Genomic DNA, 18,838 nt, shown 5'->3' with positions numbered 1-18,838 from the left:
TTCTGAAAAATTTCAATGTCTGAATGGATTACACCAAACCATAAAAGCTTTCTGAGTGAAGATTTAACTTTCTACCAAATTTGATTCAATTCTGTTCAGCCATTTTTTTCTAAATTGTTGTCTAATTTTCTTGATGTAAATTGCTTGGGGAAACAAGTGTTTTGGGACCCCCTTGTTTCTCGGCCCCAGCGTGACGCGTCTCCCTGAAATATTCCACATGCACTGATAGAACCAGGGCTGGCATTTAGCATGGGCTTGCTGGACCCAGGCCTAGGGCACCAATATACTGTGGTGTGCATGGAGCTGTGTGCATTAAGGTTATGCCATTGACAGCACCCTTTTCATCTTGCTTCAGCCTAGCACTTCTCTCTGCCTGTTCGTTTCTGATTGATTTGCCAGTTTAAAGTGGTTTTAGTACTTCATTATCATACCACGGGTGATCTTTTTAATACCCCTTTCAGCCCCTTCCTTGCCCTCCCTTCACCCTCTTACCCCTGCTGACACACATCAACAAAACCATCATCTGTCTGAGGCAGCTAAGCTATGGGTGATTTAGGTGAACTTGGGGTGGTACAAGGATGTTAGTGTTCAGGGGCCAGTCCTTACTCATCCAGGTACTGACCGGTGAACACAAAAGGGACCCCCTTACGCCTCACTTAATTTACAATCATCAAAAAGGGCACCACATTTCTCTCCTCCCAGGGAGCTTTCTTAGCAAAGGCCGGCTCTGGATATAATCATTGTAGTCAGAGTTAGTTCCAAAACAAAGCCTGTGGCTTCTTAATGGATCCATCAGCAGGGCCCAGAAAAAGTGTCCCAAAAGCATGATTTCTTTTTTTTTTTGCATATGTTGTTGATTTTCATGTATCACAGAGTGTACTGATATATTTTATAATAAAATATGTACTTTTGTTTTTTGTTGATCTAAAGTGTCTTTTAGTATCAGTTATGCTCTCTAAGTTTCATGACTCATGACCAGACACCATTTTATTCATAGTACATCTGCAACATGTATGCTTGTTTTCAGACATGGCAGTGAGAAGCAGGATTTTTTTGTAATAATGAACTCTGTATTGAGTTCATGAGTGATATCTTCTCCTCAATGAATTACCACACTTTCCACCGACAAAGGTACACAAGGGTTGTATATATTTTTAACAAAAGTTTACTCTCTGACACAGAACAACTTCTGAAAATAATTACATTAGAAATTTCAGAATCTGTATTAATCCTATTTGGTGTAAATCTATTTAATAGTTTGCAAGAAAAAGGGGTTTGGGTGCACAAACGTTAGAGATATTTGGACGAATGCATACTGTGGTAACACCAGGCCTCTCAACTTGTAAACAAAATGGTTCTGATTGCCCATTAGAGCTTTTTCCCCCGTTGGTCATTTTGGTGACGCAGATCAAGAGAAGAATGATCTATTTAGCTGACCGGAACATGAGAGAAATATTGTGGTTGCCATTACAGAATTTGGGTAAGCACACATGTACCCCCAGGCCCTTAAAGTGGGGGAGGGAGGGTGCCTCAAAGGGACCCACCCTGAGTTTAACATTTTAAAAAAATGTATTTTTTGTCACTGGTACTGTGCTTCCAGTGACCCGATCCATTCTACTCAGCAGTTTCTACTGTTTGGTACAGCAGGTCCAAACCAGTAACACAATACCAAAATTAAATTTTAAACATTTGGAAGGATCTGATCATACATACTGGGGCCAATACCCATTGTGCAGACTGTAGGCCATGAATGCTGGCAGGCCCTTGCCAATTTTTGTACTGGGGCATCACAACTTTAAAATAAGTTGTGGCTATGTTGGGAGCCTCAAAGCCCCTACAGCCAGTGCTACCTCCTTCTCCATCACCGATCCTGGGTGACACGAGAGCCGACTTCCTTGCTTTGCTCTCACCAAGTGGGGGCAGCTTTTTCTTCTCATCCAGTCCAGGTGGGAGCAAAGTTGGTTTGCAGGTCCAGGCGAGTGTGGGGAGAGAATGCCTGCACTCTCCTGGGCAAGGAACAGCAGTGTCCCGGGAGATGTGGATAGGGTCCCTAGGGCAGTGAACTGCTCTGAAAGGGTGGGGCACATGCGCCATCTTCAAAATTGAAATGTTGGCCCATGGGATGGGGGCCCAAGGCCTCTATGAGAGTAGAGGAAAGGGGCTGCATGCCTCACTTCTCATAAATGTCCATATCAGCCCTGGGGTTTGTAGTGTCTGGGGCTCCTGAAGGCTTGGGGGTGTGCATGCCCCAATCCCCTAAAATCAAATGACTGCCCAAAGAGATGGGGTCTTCAGGGCCTAGGGGTGGGGGCCACACCCCTTCCTCCCCTAAATTGAAATTTTAGCCTGAGGGATGGGTCCATGGGAACTCCTCGATTCTTGGGAAGGGGGGTCCATGTCCCTCCCTATAAATTGACATATACACCATGGGGGATGGGATCCTCAGAGCCTCCTGAAGTTCAAGGAAGGGACTGCATGCGACCCTCCCCTAAAGAACTATGACGCCAACCCCCTGGGCCACCCTATGGGGGCATTTGTTTGTAAATGTCCGGAGCCCACCCTTTTGTTATATTGCTTTAACTCAATCTTTATTCTCTTCCCTCAAAGGCATAAACAATAATATATGTATTATATCAGTTGTATGAAAGTTTTCAGCACCAACAACCTGCTGATCTTTCATTATGACACAGTTCAAAAACATTTTTGGAGGCACTGAGTCTCAGCACTACGACTAGCTCTGCTAGTACTACTCTGCTAGTTCATTTTAGCATCCAGTTGATGTAATGTAAAGTACAGCTGTGGGAAATTGTCATCTTTTGCGAGGTGCACCTCCAGATCTTTGCCCTAACTCTTTTTGCTTGCTGTAGAAATGTTCCTCATTGGCATATTTAACTTATATATAAGTCCTAGTATATAGTACACAATGTGCACATTGGCTGGAAGTTAAATGTCACTAGTGGACTGCAGCACCCCTTGTGCCATCCACTACAGTGACAGTGTAAACCATTACTTCAGGATTACCTTTATTGCCTGACTAAAGAAGCTTTTAAACTGCAATTTAATCTGTTAACATAATCTTTTTATTGGGTTTAAACCTTCCTTTTAAATATCAGGAAGTCACCACTGAGTAATCCTACCACCCATAAGACAGGGTATATGGTATTCACAACTAAGATATGCAGAAATATAGTGTTACACATGTCTTAACAGTGAATAAGCTCCAAATGCTTCTTCAGTGCCACAATTATCCTTATCACATTCTGTTTTTCAATGAAACTCATGTCTGTCTTCAATAGAACAAATTATTCTCTATTCCATATCACTTATGAATACAACAGAGTAGCTGGCATAGTGCCTCCTCCATCAGTGTCTATGTATACTCAGTTTCATTGGAACACAGAATGTGAAAAGGATAATTGTGGTCCAGAAGAAGCACTATGCTTGATCTTTTGTACCCTCAATTTTTCTTTTTTTTTTAAGTATCAAGTAACATTATAGACTGCTGGACAGGCTAGTATAATAAAAAGGGCAGGAAGCATCAGTGTATTATAGTGACTGCCAGTGGCAGCCAACAGCTTTAGGAGGGAGGGGGGCGGGTGGGAAGCACACACACACTCATTCTTTCACACACACATGCATGCACGCACATCCATTAACAACACTCATAACATTGAAACATGCAAGCACACACCAAACATTCATTTTAAAAGATCACACACACACTCATCCTTTCACACACTCACACACGCACATCCATTAACAACACTCATAACATTCAAACATGCACGCACCAAACATTCATTTTAAAAGATCACACACACACTTACCTTCAGTCTCGGAGGTCCCAGGAGGGTTGGGACTGCTGCCTTCCTTCATTGGCTGACCTTAGGTCAGCCAATGTGGGAAGGCAGAGCTTCGTCACAGAGTGGGATGGGGTCAAAGGTCAGCCAATGTGGGAAGGCAGAGCCTCGTCACAGAGTGGGATGGGGTCAGTGAGACTGCTGACCCCACCCCACTCTGTGATGAAGTGTCACTGATTGACATTCGCCCTGGGCGCTTCAGAGCTTAAACCGTAAGCGCCCAGGTCAAAGTCAATGGGTGACGCTTTCCTCGTCACCCAGGGAAGGGCTTCGAGGCACCTTTGCTGAGCCAAGGAGGTCACTCCCATAGGAGCTGTGATCTCCTCAGCCCAGCAAAGTTCAGCTCAGGCAGCCAGGAGTCTGCGCAAATCGTGCATGTCTGCTCCAGGCTGCCTGACCTGAACATGAAGAGTGTCTGTCAGGCTGACATTTGTTCAGCCTTACAAACACTCTTCATGAGGGGAAAATGGTGGTGGGGTGTGGCCCCTCCACCCTAAAGGACGAGCCGCGCCTGGTACATACAGTAGTCTGAATCTGCCCTGAACCCTGCTGGTGGCTTCTGCTGGAGTAAGTCTTGACCCCCAAGTGCTGACTCCTGGATCCCTCACCTGTGTCCCATCCTAACCTCCTGATAATCCTGGGACTTAGAAATATTTTCCCTCCAAAGACCCCTTGAGGACTAGGACAAACTGCTAAGCAAATTCCATGGAGTAGTATGGCTGCTGGCTGATGATTCGTTATTCCTGACTCTGGGCTTTTCAACTGCAGCAAACGTGATTCAGCAGGACAGAGCAGAGAAGGTATCTGCCCTTGTGGATCCCTTTTCGGCAACAACCTGCAGCTTTTGCTCACTGAAGGAACCTGAGCTTCAAAAAAAATAACTAAGTATGAATGTAGAAATCCCACCAGTCGAAGGCGACAAAAGTAACTGGCCGGTGAGGGACTTTCCATGTAAATAAAACTGAACTTTCTCCTACTCTTTACCCCCTAAAAGTCAAATGCTTCACCTGTACTTGGACTGGTGCCTATCTGACCTCATGAAGCCCTTCATGGCCACATGTAGAAGAAAAAAGTACTGAAGCACACAAAAGAGTTCAGTAAGAACACATAGGCCCTCATTCCAACCCTGGCGGTCATAGACCGTCAGGGTGGCTGTCCACGGAAGCACCGCCAACAGGCTGGCGGTGCTTCATGTGGTATTCCGACCGCGGCTGTAAAGCGGCGGTCGCCCAGCCGAGTCCGGCGGTTTCCCGCCGGATTAGCCCCGGCTAGGAGAATCCTCCACATTGGGATTCCGACCCCCTTCCCGCCAGCCTGTTTCTGGCGGTTTTCACCGCCAGAAACAGGATGGCGGGAATGGGTGTCCTGGGGCCCCTGGGGGCCCCTGCACTGCCCATGCCACTGGCATGGGCAGTGCAGGGGCCCCCTAACAGGGCCCCAGCATGATTTTCACTGTCTACATAGCAGACAGTGAAAATCGCGACAGGTGCAACTGCACCCGTCGCACCCCTGCAACACCGCCGGCTCCATTCGGAGCCGGCTTCTGTGTTGCAGGGCCTTCCCGCTGGGCCGGCGGGCGCTCTCTTGGCGGGCGCCCGCCGGCCCAGCGGGAAAGTCTGAATGGCCCCCGCGGTCTTTTGACTGCGGAGCGGTCATTTGGCGGCGTAAGTTTGACGTAAGTTTGACAGGATGTATCACCAGTGCAGTTCCTCAGTGGGAGTGGACAAGTGTCCCCCTGCACAGTTGTGGAGCAAGTGTCAAAAATAAAATGGCAATAAAATTGTTTTATTACCATTATATTTTTGACGCTTTCTGCCAGCAAATAAAGTTCGAGGGCAGGGTAGGTCCAGTGCATCACTGCTGCAAATGATTGGCAGCAGTGAGGAGTGACCGCTTTATTTGAAGTGTGCATGATGATTTGGCCGGCTACCTTGCTATGGCCAAGCTGACTTGCCCATTTCAAACCCCTCCAACCCGGATGTCGTGGACAGCTGTGTTGGAGAGAAGGCACAGGCTTACAGTGCCTTTTGGAATGTGGAGCCGGTGGCTCCAGCCATTGAAGGCACTTTTACCATGCTGCTTAGCAGCATGAAAACAGTGTCTTGATTAGATGAGGGAGTTGGCTGTGGGCTTCGCACTCGAAGGACATGCTGCAGAATGAAGATGTGCTGCAGGACATTGAGTAAGGTAAGTGTTTTATTTTTATTTTTATATTGATGTGCACGTTATGTGTGTATGTTATGTATGTCATGTATGTATGTTATGTACCTATGGTATGTATTTTATGTGTTTATGTATTGTTATGTTATGTGTGTGGTTGAAATTTTTTGCACCCCTCCAATTTATTTTGCTGCCAGCCAACCTTTGCGTATGACATGGAAGAACATCTGCAGAAAACTTGATAAAAACATTTTTTTTTTCTGAATACACAAGTTGACTCATTGAGTGTTTCACTGAACTCTGTTGCATGCTTTGGTACTTTTTTATCTACAAGTTTACTGTTCTGGAACTCTGCTCTTGGCTGGACTCATTACCAATGACAGCAGGTAAATTGTACCACGAGAGCACCAATCTATGGACAGTCATCATAATAACAGATACTGCATCCCCTGACTTTGGCCGCATTTGGATATGCGAACATTATGGCATAGCATTCATTCTTACTGTATGTGTGCCCTTTTTGGCCACAGCTTTCTGCCTTGCCCTATTGAAGATATAGGATTTTCATCCCAGAGACTAAGGCCCTCATTACGAGTCTGGTGGTCATAGGACCGCCAGACCTGTGGTGGGGGTCTGACCGCCACCAAAGCAGTGGTCCGACCAGTTTGGCAGTGGTCAGACTGCCACATTATGAGCCAGAATCAATGTTGTGGGCTGTTCCCCTCTGGGCCAGCAGGTGGATCGGTGTGGCCGAAACACCATTTCTGCCCGACGACCCAGCGGGGAACTTGTTATGGGGCACGCGGGAAGGTAGCCGCACTGGCGGCTGGCTATCTGATTGCAGGAGTTTGGCGATGAGCTTTTCCGCCCGCCAAACCTGTAATGGGGCCCTAAGAGTCTGATTTTTAAATTGGTGGATGGGTTACTCCGTCACAACGGTGATGGATAGCCCGTCCACCAAAATCTAAATCTCATTATTTCCTATGGAATTTAGATAGCCATCACCATTGTGTCAGAGTAAGCCATCCACCAATATCTAAATCTGGCCCTAAGTCTGAAGGTAAAACTTCCGATTGGGTCAAACCTGATTTCTGTAGCTGACCCATGCTCCATCGTGGTCATCTTCAAATCATGCCAATCTGCCATGGCCAGTTGACCCTAGCTAGTGCTTAATGTTTTTGTTGCTATTTTTGGTGTCTTTTTATGTTTTAGAATTTGCTCCTTTTTCTGAAGTGGTTTGTGTTTTTTATTTGTTGCATTTTGACTGTATTGCTGTTAAGGTACTCCATAAGTACTTCATACCTTGCCTCTAATTAATCCTGTTTACTCTGTAACATAAGTGCACAGTAGCTCAATTCAGGTTGCTTTAGTGACTTTTGTGGTTCACCCTGACAAGGGCTGTGATTGTTACCTGACAGGGGTAGTAACTCCCCTCAACTAGTACCCCAGTTTCTTACATTAACGAAATGATTAGCTGTAATAGAACATTGAAAGACACAGAAACACAATTTCTCACTTTTTCATATTTATACTTGCCATAAAGCGTGTTGGATCTTTTCTTAGAAATATGTTGATTTCATTCTCAGTTTTTGGAATATATAGAAAAAATATTTCAATTGTATTCTGTGATTAACGTTTCAGAAAACAAGAATGCCAACAATTTGCCCATCACTTAGAATTTCTCCTCTCTCCTAGAAGGAGCTATTCATGGTCTCTCGTAGATTGTATTGAGTTTGGGTAAAGTTTCCACTCACCAGTTCCACGAGATTCTTCCTGTGGTCTTTATCTGCGACATTGCAGACGGTTCCTGACACTGAGAGGTTCTCTGACTTGAGCTGTTTGATGGTTTTGTCCACGTTCTCCTGGTTCCGGCTGCTCACAATCACATGGGCCCCTTGTTGTGCCAGGCGGCGGGCTACTGCAAGCCCAATCCTGCAAGAGATAACAGTTCAGCAACTGTCAGACTGTTATAAAATTACTTACCTATTAGTATGTCTGTAGTCACTGGCCCTATAGAAGAAGGTCCTTTGATATGGAACCAAATGACCATGCTTACATGTCTGAATAATAATTGTGGCATTGTCAAATGTAAAGGAGGCCTGGGCAGAGTTTTGGAGTTGTGCTATGCAGAACTCTGCTAACTGCCCAAAAAACCATGCTGCGCTATGCGGAGCTCAGTGAGTGGCGGAGTTTGGGTAAGTTGCGCTGTTTGCTCAGCACCAGGAGCTTCTCCCGCTCCATAAAATCAGGGTGAACTGCACCACAAGAGACACCAGAGGGCCTTAACTCCTTTCTACTGCTTAAGCAGATTTTCTACTCAAGCGGCAGCTTCCAGAATTTGAGCGGCAGCCTTCTCAACAAGCAAGTGAAAGAAATCTCTATGTTGGTGAGCAGGAGCGAGATTTCTGAACGCGGGTGTTCTCGGCAGGTTGCTATGAGCGAAAAGTTTAGAAATCTCGCTTGGACTCACCAATATAGTGATATCTCTCACTCCTGTGTGCCAACTTATCATTGGTGAGCGATGCAAGATTAAAAACTCTGCTCCGCATCACTTTTCAGAGTTTTCCAGAACTCCTCCTGGGGAGTGGATTTTTTGCCCACCCCTAATGCATTTTACTTTTTTTGTCTTGGGATAGTGTGGGTACGGCACAATATAATATATGTATTTTCCTCAGTTTTCTAGCAGGTTCTGGCTTGGTGCTTCTATTCCTAGGTATTGTGCATGGTATTCTTGGATTTGACTGCTTCGTTACTGTGTGCCTACGCTGGAGAGAAAGAGTTGCACATATGAGGGTTGTTAACTGTGGGATGAGTTCTTTGGAAAGCAAGTGGCTTTCTCTAACACCCCCAACCTTAATGCCTCCTCCTTGCCCAGCATAATAGCTGGTGGTTCTGTGAGTGCTGAATTAACATGAAGTGTGAGGAGTGAGGAAATCTAAATTATTCCCTAGAGGGAGGACACAAGATGAGCTGCCACAAAGTTAAGGAACCCCGTTTATAAGCAGTAGAGAGGTGGTTTCATTGATGTGTCATAAACTAATTGACAACTAAAACAAAAGGCTCTTCTCAGAAAAATGTGAGCTTAGTGATAAACAGTAGAAGACAACATTAAAGTAATAAAAAGAAACAGAAATATTAAGTAATACAACAAAGACAAGTGTAATGAGTTAAACATCACCAAAACAATAACAATTAGTTACAGAGGTTAGCAGTTATGCATTTCTAAAGAAAACATGATTTTTTTTAATGAATGATGGGAAGACAAAAGTTAATGGAAGTCAACAGAGTACAGGTTGACTTGGTTCTGGACACCTCTTCCAGCCATACGTGATGTAGGCCCTCATTACAACATTGGCGGTAAGTCCCGCTTACCACCATGCTGACTGCCGCCAACATACTGCCGCCGCGGTGGTTTACTGCTACCCATATTATGACCCACACATAGCAATCCATCACTATACAGACACACACACAAGTCCGCCAGCCCAAAGGTCAGTGATAAACTGGCGGTAGCAAAACCCACACCGTTACGCCAGCAGAACTATGCCCACAGCATTATGACCCACGAATCACCGCAGCGGACTTTCAACCGTTGTAAACAATTGGCGGTACAAACCGCCACTCTCAAAATACACACACACTAACAAAACAACACTACATTGGACAATTCAAACTACACACACCCAACACATATACACACACTGCACCCACACACCTACACCACTATAAAACACACACAAACATTACCCACAACCGTTTACGACTCAAATAAATTGACAACTGAGAGAGACACACACCAAGTGCACCCACAGAACCAGAGCCAAAGAATACCACCTCCCATACACCATCCACACTCCTCACATCACACACCCTAACACATCACCCCACACACCCTCACACACACCACATACACTACACCCATGGCACCACAAAGACACCCCAGGTTCTCAGAGGAGGAGCTAAGGGTTATGGTGGAGAAAATCATCCGGGTGGAGCCACAGCTATTTGAATCACAGGTGCAGCAGACATCCATTACCAGGAAGAGGGAGCTACGGCAGAGAATCGTGGACATGGTCAAAGCTCTGGGAGAGCACCCCAGAACAAGGGATGAAATCAGGAATAGGTGGAACGACCTACAGGGGAAGGTACGTTCCGTGGTTGCAAGACACCAGATAGCTTTACAGAGGACTGGCGGTGGACCACCACCTTCTCCCGCACAACTAACAACATGGGAGGAGCAACTCTTGGCAATACTGCATCCTGAGGGCCTGGCAGGGGTAGCAGGAGGACTGGACTCTGGTAAGTCAAATCTTTACTACTTTCATCCCCCCACTTGCATCTCATCACAAACTCCCCCATACCCTCACACTACTACTCCACCACCTCACATATACCCACCATCACAACCCTTCATCCCAATACCAAGCCCGGCATGCAACACCAATGCATGGACCACCATCACAAACCTGCATGGACACCAATCACTAAAGCATGCACATTAGAAAGAATCACCTAGCCCACAAAATCACTACTCACACAAGGCAAAGCTGACAGGGTGATCACAACCATACAGGGCAACACATCCATGAACAAGATGTCACACGCAGCAACTATAACACTGCATTTATATCCCCACAGGTCCCCCACCCAACGTCACCAGAGAGGAGGTGCCAACAACATCCAGTCCTCCCCCAGAAGAGGCCCACAGTGATGACAGCAGCTCTGCTTGCTTGGATCAGGATGACCAACCTGGCCCATCAGGGATCTCCGGACAGTCGGTTACCCAGGCACAGTCCCATACCACCACAGAGCCTACCCCCTCAGGAAACACCAGCACAGCACCCACCCAGCTGGCCCATACCTCTGTCCCCAGGACACGTCAGTCAGCAGTGTGTCCACCACTACAGGGACCCCAGGCAACCCCACACACACAGGACGATCAGGGACCTGGGGTCAGTGGCAGTGGGCACACGGTTCAGGGGACAGAGCCACAAGACAACGGGAAGCTGGGAGGACTGCTGTGCGACAGGGGGAGGACAGGCCCAGGGAACCGACTCTCACGAGGCACTCACCAGCATCCTGGGAGCATACAACCATTCCCAGGAGACGATGGGCCAGATACTGGACAAGTTGCAGGAGACCCAGCGGCTGCAGGAGGGACAATGCCTGGGGATCAGGGAGGACCTGAAGGACATCCACACCACCCTGGTCACCATTGCAGGAGTGGTGGCAGACATGGCCAACACCAAGAGGGAGGGAGTGGCACACCACTAGGCCCCTGACACTAACCACACCGATGAACAGCCCTCCTACTCCGCTGCTGCTAGTGGACAGGAGGCCCTGCCACAGGAACAACAGGCCACCAGCACCCCTCCCCCTGCAGAGGGAGAACCACCCCGCAAACAGTCCCTGCGATCCAGGCAGAAGCCAGAGAACATTTCCAAGACCCCCACCAGGAAATAAGACTCTCCTGATTGCCATGCTTTTGTCCCACTCTGTCACCCTGTCCACCTTCAACTGCCATTGCTCCCCTTCCCATGCCCCCTTGGACAATGCACCTGTGATACAAATAGACTGGACTCTATCCTGGACTTACCTCTATCATCCCCCCAGCCCATTGCACATCCCCTTCTACCTCTTAGCACTTAAATAAACAACCTTTGAAAAAATACAAGTATGGAGTTTGTCAAATCGTTTAACTATGTATTTGTTTAACAAGGTTTAAACACTGCAATACAACTGTACATTAATGTATACATAGGAATGACCTGTAGGTGGCTACAGTCAACACACCAGGTACCAGAGTGGGCCACAGATATCTGAAAAAGGGTACAGTAAGTGGCCATAGAAGTGGGAAAATCTGCATGCCACGTACAATGTCAAATACAAAACTATCAATGAAAAGTGAAGTTACAGTGTCTTACCTGTGTGTCACTGGAAGTACTGCTGTATAATAGCTGTTCTGTTGTCCTCATCCTCATCCTCTGCCTCCTCAACTTCAGTGTCCACAGGGTCCACTACTGCCACACGCCTGTCTCCAGACTCATCCTCCTGCAGGAAAGACACCTGCGCTCTCAAGGAAAGGTTATGCAACATGCAGCATGCACGATGATCTGGCACACCTTCTTCGGTGAGTGTCACAGGGATACAGTTGTTAGATGCAGGCACCGAAACCTGGATTTCAGGAGGCCGAATGTCCTCTCTATTATTATCCTTGTTCGCCCATGTGCCTCATTATAACATTCCTGATTCCTCACAGGGGTCAGTAGCAATAAGAGGTTGGGGTAACCACAGTCACCTGAAAATATCGAGGGACAACTGTTAGACACACACTAACGCTTCGGGCCCATACCATACCAATGCACCAACATCCACTGGGTGGGAACCAGGGATCATCTATTAGCCACACCAGGTGCCTCTGGAGTTGAGCTATTCCATATGGGATGCTTCTATTGCTCTGGATATAGGCATCATGCACAGAGCCAGGATACTTTGCATTGACATGGGAGATCTACTGGTCCGCCAGACACACTATCTGCACATTTATTGAGTGAAAACTCTTTCGATTTCTGAACACCTGTTCATTTCTCCGGGGGGGGGGGGTTCAAATGCAATATGTACACCATCAATTGTCCTAATAATGTCCCATTGCATAGAAGTCAACTTTCACTGTGGCCAAATCCTCTACCTGGGGTGAAACGATATAGCTGCACATGTGTTTTATCAGGGAAGACAACACTCTTGTTAGCACTATTGAGAACATTGGCTGTGACATTCCTGCTGCCGAGCCCACTGTCACTTGGAAGGAGCCAGTTGCCAAGAAATGGAGCACAGATAGGACTTGCACAAGAAAGGGGATCCCAGTGGCGTGACGGATAGCAGATGTCAGGTCAGGCTCCAATTGGGTACGCAGCTCTGTGATTGTGGCCCTGTCAAGTCTATAGGTGAGGATAATGTGCCTGTCCTCCAGTGCTGCCAAGTCCACCAGAAGTCTGTACATGGGTGGATGTCTCCATCTCCTATTCATCCACAGCGGTTGTAATCTAGAGGGCAAAATTGGGAGCAGCTTGTCAGTATTCCACATTTACAAACACTACACTGCATTGCATGATGTGACAGTAGCAGTATGATGTTGGATAGGCCCAAATGGTGCCAATGTGCACTGTGACGCAGCTAGGTGCCATGGCCTGCCCCCTCCCTGAAATGGCATCTGCCTATCCTGTTTGGAGGGACAGGTGGAAATGAGGTAATTCCACTGACATTGTTCACCATTGCGGGAGGCGGTTGAGTACCGCCGTGCAACACCTCATTGGTTGTCTATGGTCCCTATGGGTTATAGTGGCCAATGGTGATGTACGCCTGCAGTGACGGTACGCGCCGTCGCAGACGTGACTGCCATTTTCTATCTCTTCACTCACTTGCTATCTGACCATCAACAGGAGAGGGCCTACTGTGACCTGTGTCTGGAACGGACCATGGCTTGTGTCGCTGGGGAAAGGGCCCAGGCCTTCACCGTTGCAGAGTTAGAGAGACTGGTGGATGGGGTTCTACCCCAGTACCGAATGCTGCATGGGCCTCCAGACCAACAGGTGAGTACACGGTAAGCATGATGAATGGGGCATGAATGCTTGGAGTGCTGTGTGTGAGGCCTGGTGTAGAGGGGGATTGGTGGAAGAGCCCTGGGCAGCGTGCTGCATGTATGGTGGGCAATGTCTGTGCATAAGGGGATGTGAGGGCTATGGTGGGCCATGAGTGTAACAGGCAAGACGGTCTGACTGATACCTGTTCCTATGTGTATTTCTCTGCAGGTCAGCGCCCATCAAAAAAGGGGTATATGGCATGCCATCGCCAAGGATGTGCGGACCCTGGGGGTCTACGGCAGGCAAAGCGCCCACTGTTGCAAACTGTGGGAGGACCTGAGATGCTGGGCATGAAAGACGGCGGAGGCCCAGCTAGGGATGGCCTCCCAATGAGGAAGGGGTGCCCGTCAAACCCTGACCCCCCCTGATGGCCCGCATACTAGCAGTGGCCTATTCGGAGCTGGATGGGCATTTGGAGGTATCACAGCAGCCACAAGGGGGTGAGTACAGTGCCCCAATATACTACTTGCGCGTGGTGACATGGTATCCGGGTGGGGGATGTCGGCCTGTGGGAGCCACTAGGCCAGGCCGGACATCGCAGGGTAGGGCCCATGTTGGGCAGGGTCTGATGTAAACCTCCTCCAACCAAGCTAGTAGGCATCCACTACTAGGCAGGTGTCTGTGGGTCTCAGGTATGTTGCAATTGGCATTAGGTATTCCTGTCCATGGGCTGGTGACTAGCATTGTGACTGTAGTGCATTGCCTAGTGCGTAGGGCTGTTCCTGTGTGTGTTGTGTACGCCAACGGTGGTGTTGTTGCGGCCATTGACCAAGAGTATCCTTTGTCTCTCTCCCCCCTTTTTGTTTTGTCACCCTGTCCTTATGTGCATTAGCATCATTGGTGGAGGAGCAGAGGCACCGGCGAAGGAGAGAGCTGCATCCCACAGGGCCCAGGAGGCCGAATCCATCGATGGTGAGGGCACCAGTGGGACGGAGGTTGAGGGGAGTACCCCGGCGGAGACTGGAGGGGACAGTTCGGACAGTGATATCTCCTCCGATGGAACATTCCTGGTGGTGGCAGTCACCTTGGTGCCCACCCCAACTACAAGTACAGCCACTACTCCCCGTACCAACACCGCCCTCCCAGCAGCCCCTCAGCGTGTTTCCTGTGCCCGCTCACCCAGGAGGGTGGGCATCTCCTTCGCCCCAGGCACCTCAGGCCCTGCCCCAGTGAGCTCTGCTGCCCTGAGTGAGGAGGCTATTGACCTCCTGCGATCCATCTCTGGGCCGTCAACCATTGTGAATGCCATTCAGGGGCTGGTAGCCCATTTGAAACAAAGAAATGTATTCCTGGAGGGCATTCAATCTGGCATGGCGGCCCAACAGAGATCAATCCAGGCTCTGGCCTCATCCCTGATGGCAGCCATTGTACCTGTTTCTAGCCTCCCTCCACCAACTTCCTCTACCCAATCCCATTCCCCTCAACCCCAACCTATCCCAAGCACACAGGCAGACCACCATGCACCCAGGACATCACACTGGAGTGGTTCAGGCAAACACAAGCACCACACATCATCCCACAGGCACTCACACAAACACTATACAGATGCAGACATACAAACATCCACTGCCTCCACTGTGTCCCCCTCCTCCTCGTCCTCCACCTGCATCCCAGTAGCATCTACACTCACACCTGCATGCACTACATCCTCATCCACTACCTCCATCACGCCAATCACGACACACCCCTCACTGGCAGTCACCACCCCCACATCCATGCACACGTCCCCTGTGTCCTCTCACACTGTGTCTGTGCCCCCTCCTCCCAAAGTACACAAACGCAAGCACTCAGAAACCCAACAACCATCCACCTCACAACAGTATCCAGCCCATGCACCTACACCCAAAATCAGCAGATAGACACCGCCTACATCCACTTCCTTTTCCTCCACTCCCAAACCTTCACCCTCTTCACACCCCAATGCCCCTAAGAAGCTTTTCCTCTCCACTGTTGACCTCTTCCCTACCACTCCCCACGTCCTTCACGTCGGGCCACAGTGGTCAGAACCCAGACGAGGACCTCAGCCACCCAGTCCACAGCGACACTTTTGTGTCAAGAGCTACTGCAGGTGGGAGAGGATGCCAGGCACCAGGCAGTAACACTGAAAGGGTGCCTGCACCAGGTGCATCAAGGAAGGGCAAGGAGGCACCACCAGCAGCATCTAGGAAGGGCAAGGAGGAACCACCAGCTGCAACAGGGAAGGGAATGGAGGTACCACAGCTGCAGGAGGGAAGGGCAAGGGACAATCCCCAACTGCTGCCAGGAAGGACGAGGGGCCTGCACCAGCAGGCAGGAAGGACAGGAGGCCCGGTGCTCGGACTCATTCAGAGCCCCCACCACCAACCATGGTGGTACAGCCGCCCGAGGCTACAGGGGATGGGCTGGAGCCTCCCCCCACCACTGCCAGCACCGCCACCAGCACCACTGCCATTAGCAGCAGCCCCAGTGGGCAGCCATCCGAGGCTGCAGGGGATAGGCTGGAGCCCCCCCAACACTGCCAGCACCACCACCAGACCCGCCACTGGCAGTGAGCAGCCGTCTCCGCCAGCGGACATTGTATAGTCCTGCCTCCATGGGCTATTGTGCATCCTGGCCCCTGCAAATCCTGTGGGTCTGACACCCAGGTGAGAGACTGGGACCTTGCACTCCCCATGATCTGCATCACAGGGCACAATGCCCCTCCAGAACCAGTGGAAAAAGCCATCCACTCACCCCACCCTTCCCAGGATGAAGCACACTGGGCACAATACCCCCTCCGGAACCAGTAGAAGAAGCTATCCACTCACCCCATCCTTCCCAGGATGAAACACACTGGGCACAATGCCCCCTCTAGAACCAGTGGAAGAAGCCATCCACTCACCCCATGCTTCCCAGGATGAAGCACACTGGGCACAAGGTCCCCTCCAGTACCAGTGGAAGTAGTCACCCATTTGAGAGACTGTCACCTTGCACTTCCCAGGGCCAAGCAGTGGGCAAACCACCTACTTGAGAGACTGTTGCCTTGCACTCCCCAGGACCAAGCAGTGGGCACACCACCCACTTGAGAGACTGTGGCCTTGCACTCCCCAGGACTGAGTAATGGGCCTGTAGTCCCCTCCTGGACCAGTGGTGTTGTACCATCTTCCGGCTGAGGTGCCCCCCTCCCCATCCCCCTGAGGTGCCTGTGTATTTTCGACCTGATGCCCCTGCAGAGTTCTCTCTGTGTTTTTGCAGGAGTGAGATGGGTCCTTGGCCTATGTGTTGTGGCCCTGTGGCCCACGGACATTAAGGACTGGGCAGTGTCCCTATATTTGTAAATATATGTTAATACGTTTGTATTTTGATGTACTTATTCATGTTATTTTATCGTATTACACTCACTTTCTTCAAATCATTTTGTACTTGCATTATTTCGGAGGGGTACGGGGTGTATATGTAATGTTATTGCATCTGTTTGTGTGTATGGTGGGGGTGTTGCGTGTGTGTGTGTGTCACTCTCTTTTTCCTCCCCCCTCCCTTGTGTGCTAGGCGGCAGTACTCACAGTGGTCGTCTTTGCCGACCACTGTGCCATGGAGCCAGAGCTGCACATATTTCCGATGCTTGTTTACCTTTTTCTGCATTATGAACATCAACGACCCTCACTCTAGTCAGGGTAAGGCACACACAATCCAAATTATCCTGTGCCCATCCTCTGGTAGCTTGGCACTGAGCAGTCAGGCTTAACTTAGAAGGCAATGTGTAAAGTATTTGTGCAATAAATCATACAATAACACAATATAGCATCACAAAAATACACAGTGTTTAGTAAAATATATAATATTTATCTGGATATTTGCAAGTCAAAACGATCAGAGATGCAATAAGAAAATGTAAAGATATCACTGAAAAGTGATATAAAGGGGGTCATTCTGACCCTGGCGGTCTATGACCGCCAGGGTCGCGGATGACGGAAGCACCGCCAACAGGCTGGTGGTGCTTCATAGCCCATTCTGTCAGAAAACCGGGGCCGGCGGTTTCCCGCCGTTTTTGCCCCGGCTGGGCGAATCCACCATGGCAGCGCTGCAAGCAGCGCTGCCATAGGGATTCTGACCCCCTTACCGCCAGCCTGTTTCTGGCGGTTGTCACCGCCAGGAAGAGGCTGGCGGTAACGGGTGTCTTGGGGCCCCTGGGGGCCCCTGCACTGCCCATGCCACTGGCATGGGCAGTGCAGGGGCCCCCTAACAGGGCCCCGGCCGGCTTTTCACTGTCTGCCTAGCAGACAGTGAAAAGCGCGACGGGTGCAACTGCACCCGTCGCACGGCCGCAACACCGCCGGCTCCATTCGGAGCCGGCTTCTGTGTTGCAGGCCTCTTTCCCGCTGGGCCGGCGGGTGCTAACATGGTTAGCGCCCGCCGGCCCAGCGGTAAGGTTGGAATGCCGGCAGTGGTCTTTTGGCCACGTAGCGGCCAAATGGCGGTTCCCGCCTGGCGGGCGGCTACCGCCGCCCGCCAGACTTGGAATGACCCCCAAAGTGTCCTAAGTCTTTTAAAAGCAAACAAAGTTTTTTTCAAGCACAAAGTACCTGGTTTGAGTGAAAAATCTCTGCAAAGGGCCGCAGAGGAGGAGAAGCGTGGAAACAAAGGGGTATGCGTCGATTTCCCGGGCCGCACGCGGTCGAAGCATCGTTTAGCTTCTACGCAGGGACGGCTGGGTGTCGTTTTCCGGTGCTCAGTCGTGGATCCTCTTTGGGTTGCGGGGTTTTCAGACGCCTCGTGGTCTGTGCGTTGTGACAAGCTCTGCGTTGTTCCGGTGGGCGGTGCACGGAAATTTCTCCCTCATGGCATGCGCTGCGTCGATTTCCCCTCTGGAAGTCGGGCGTCGTCATCCCAGGTCGGCTGTGCGTCGATTTGGTGGGCCATGCGTCGAAGTTCCGGTGGCACCGCAGGCGCCGCGTCAATCTTTTCCTTGCGAAGTCGAGCGTCGTCATCCCGGTTCGGCATGCAGTGAATTTCTCACCACGTAACAGGCTGTGCATCGTTTTTAGCAAGCTGTGCATTGAATTTTCGATGCAAAAGGAGTCCAGTTGCAAGATAGAAGTCTGTTTGGTCCTGAGACTTCAGGGAACAGGAAGCAAGCTCTATCCAAGCCATTGGAGAGCACTTCTTTACCACAGCCAGGGAACAGCAAGACAGCAGGGCAACAGCAAGACAGCTGACCTT

At 49.6% G+C, this 18,838-nt stretch overlaps 1 protein-coding gene across 1 annotated transcript in view; it reads right to left on the bottom strand.

The window, feature by feature from the left end:
- Positions 1 to 18,838, bottom strand: part of LOC138265367 (dehydrogenase/reductase SDR family member 4-like) — a 126,076-nt gene that overhangs the window by 84,055 nt on the left and 23,183 nt on the right. Inside the window, exon 3 of the mRNA XM_069213011.1 lies at positions 7,775 to 7,952. Within this exon, the coding sequence (XP_069069112.1) occupies positions 7,775 to 7,952 (178 nt within the window). The remainder of the gene's footprint in view (positions 1 to 7,774; positions 7,953 to 18,838) is intronic.

This window comes from Pleurodeles waltl, chromosome 11 (genome assembly GCF_031143425.1).
Source record: "Pleurodeles waltl isolate 20211129_DDA chromosome 11, aPleWal1.hap1.20221129, whole genome shotgun sequence".
NCBI lineage: Eukaryota > Metazoa > Chordata > Amphibia > Caudata > Salamandridae > Pleurodeles > Pleurodeles waltl.
This window is presented reverse-complemented; position numbering and strand designations above follow the sequence as displayed.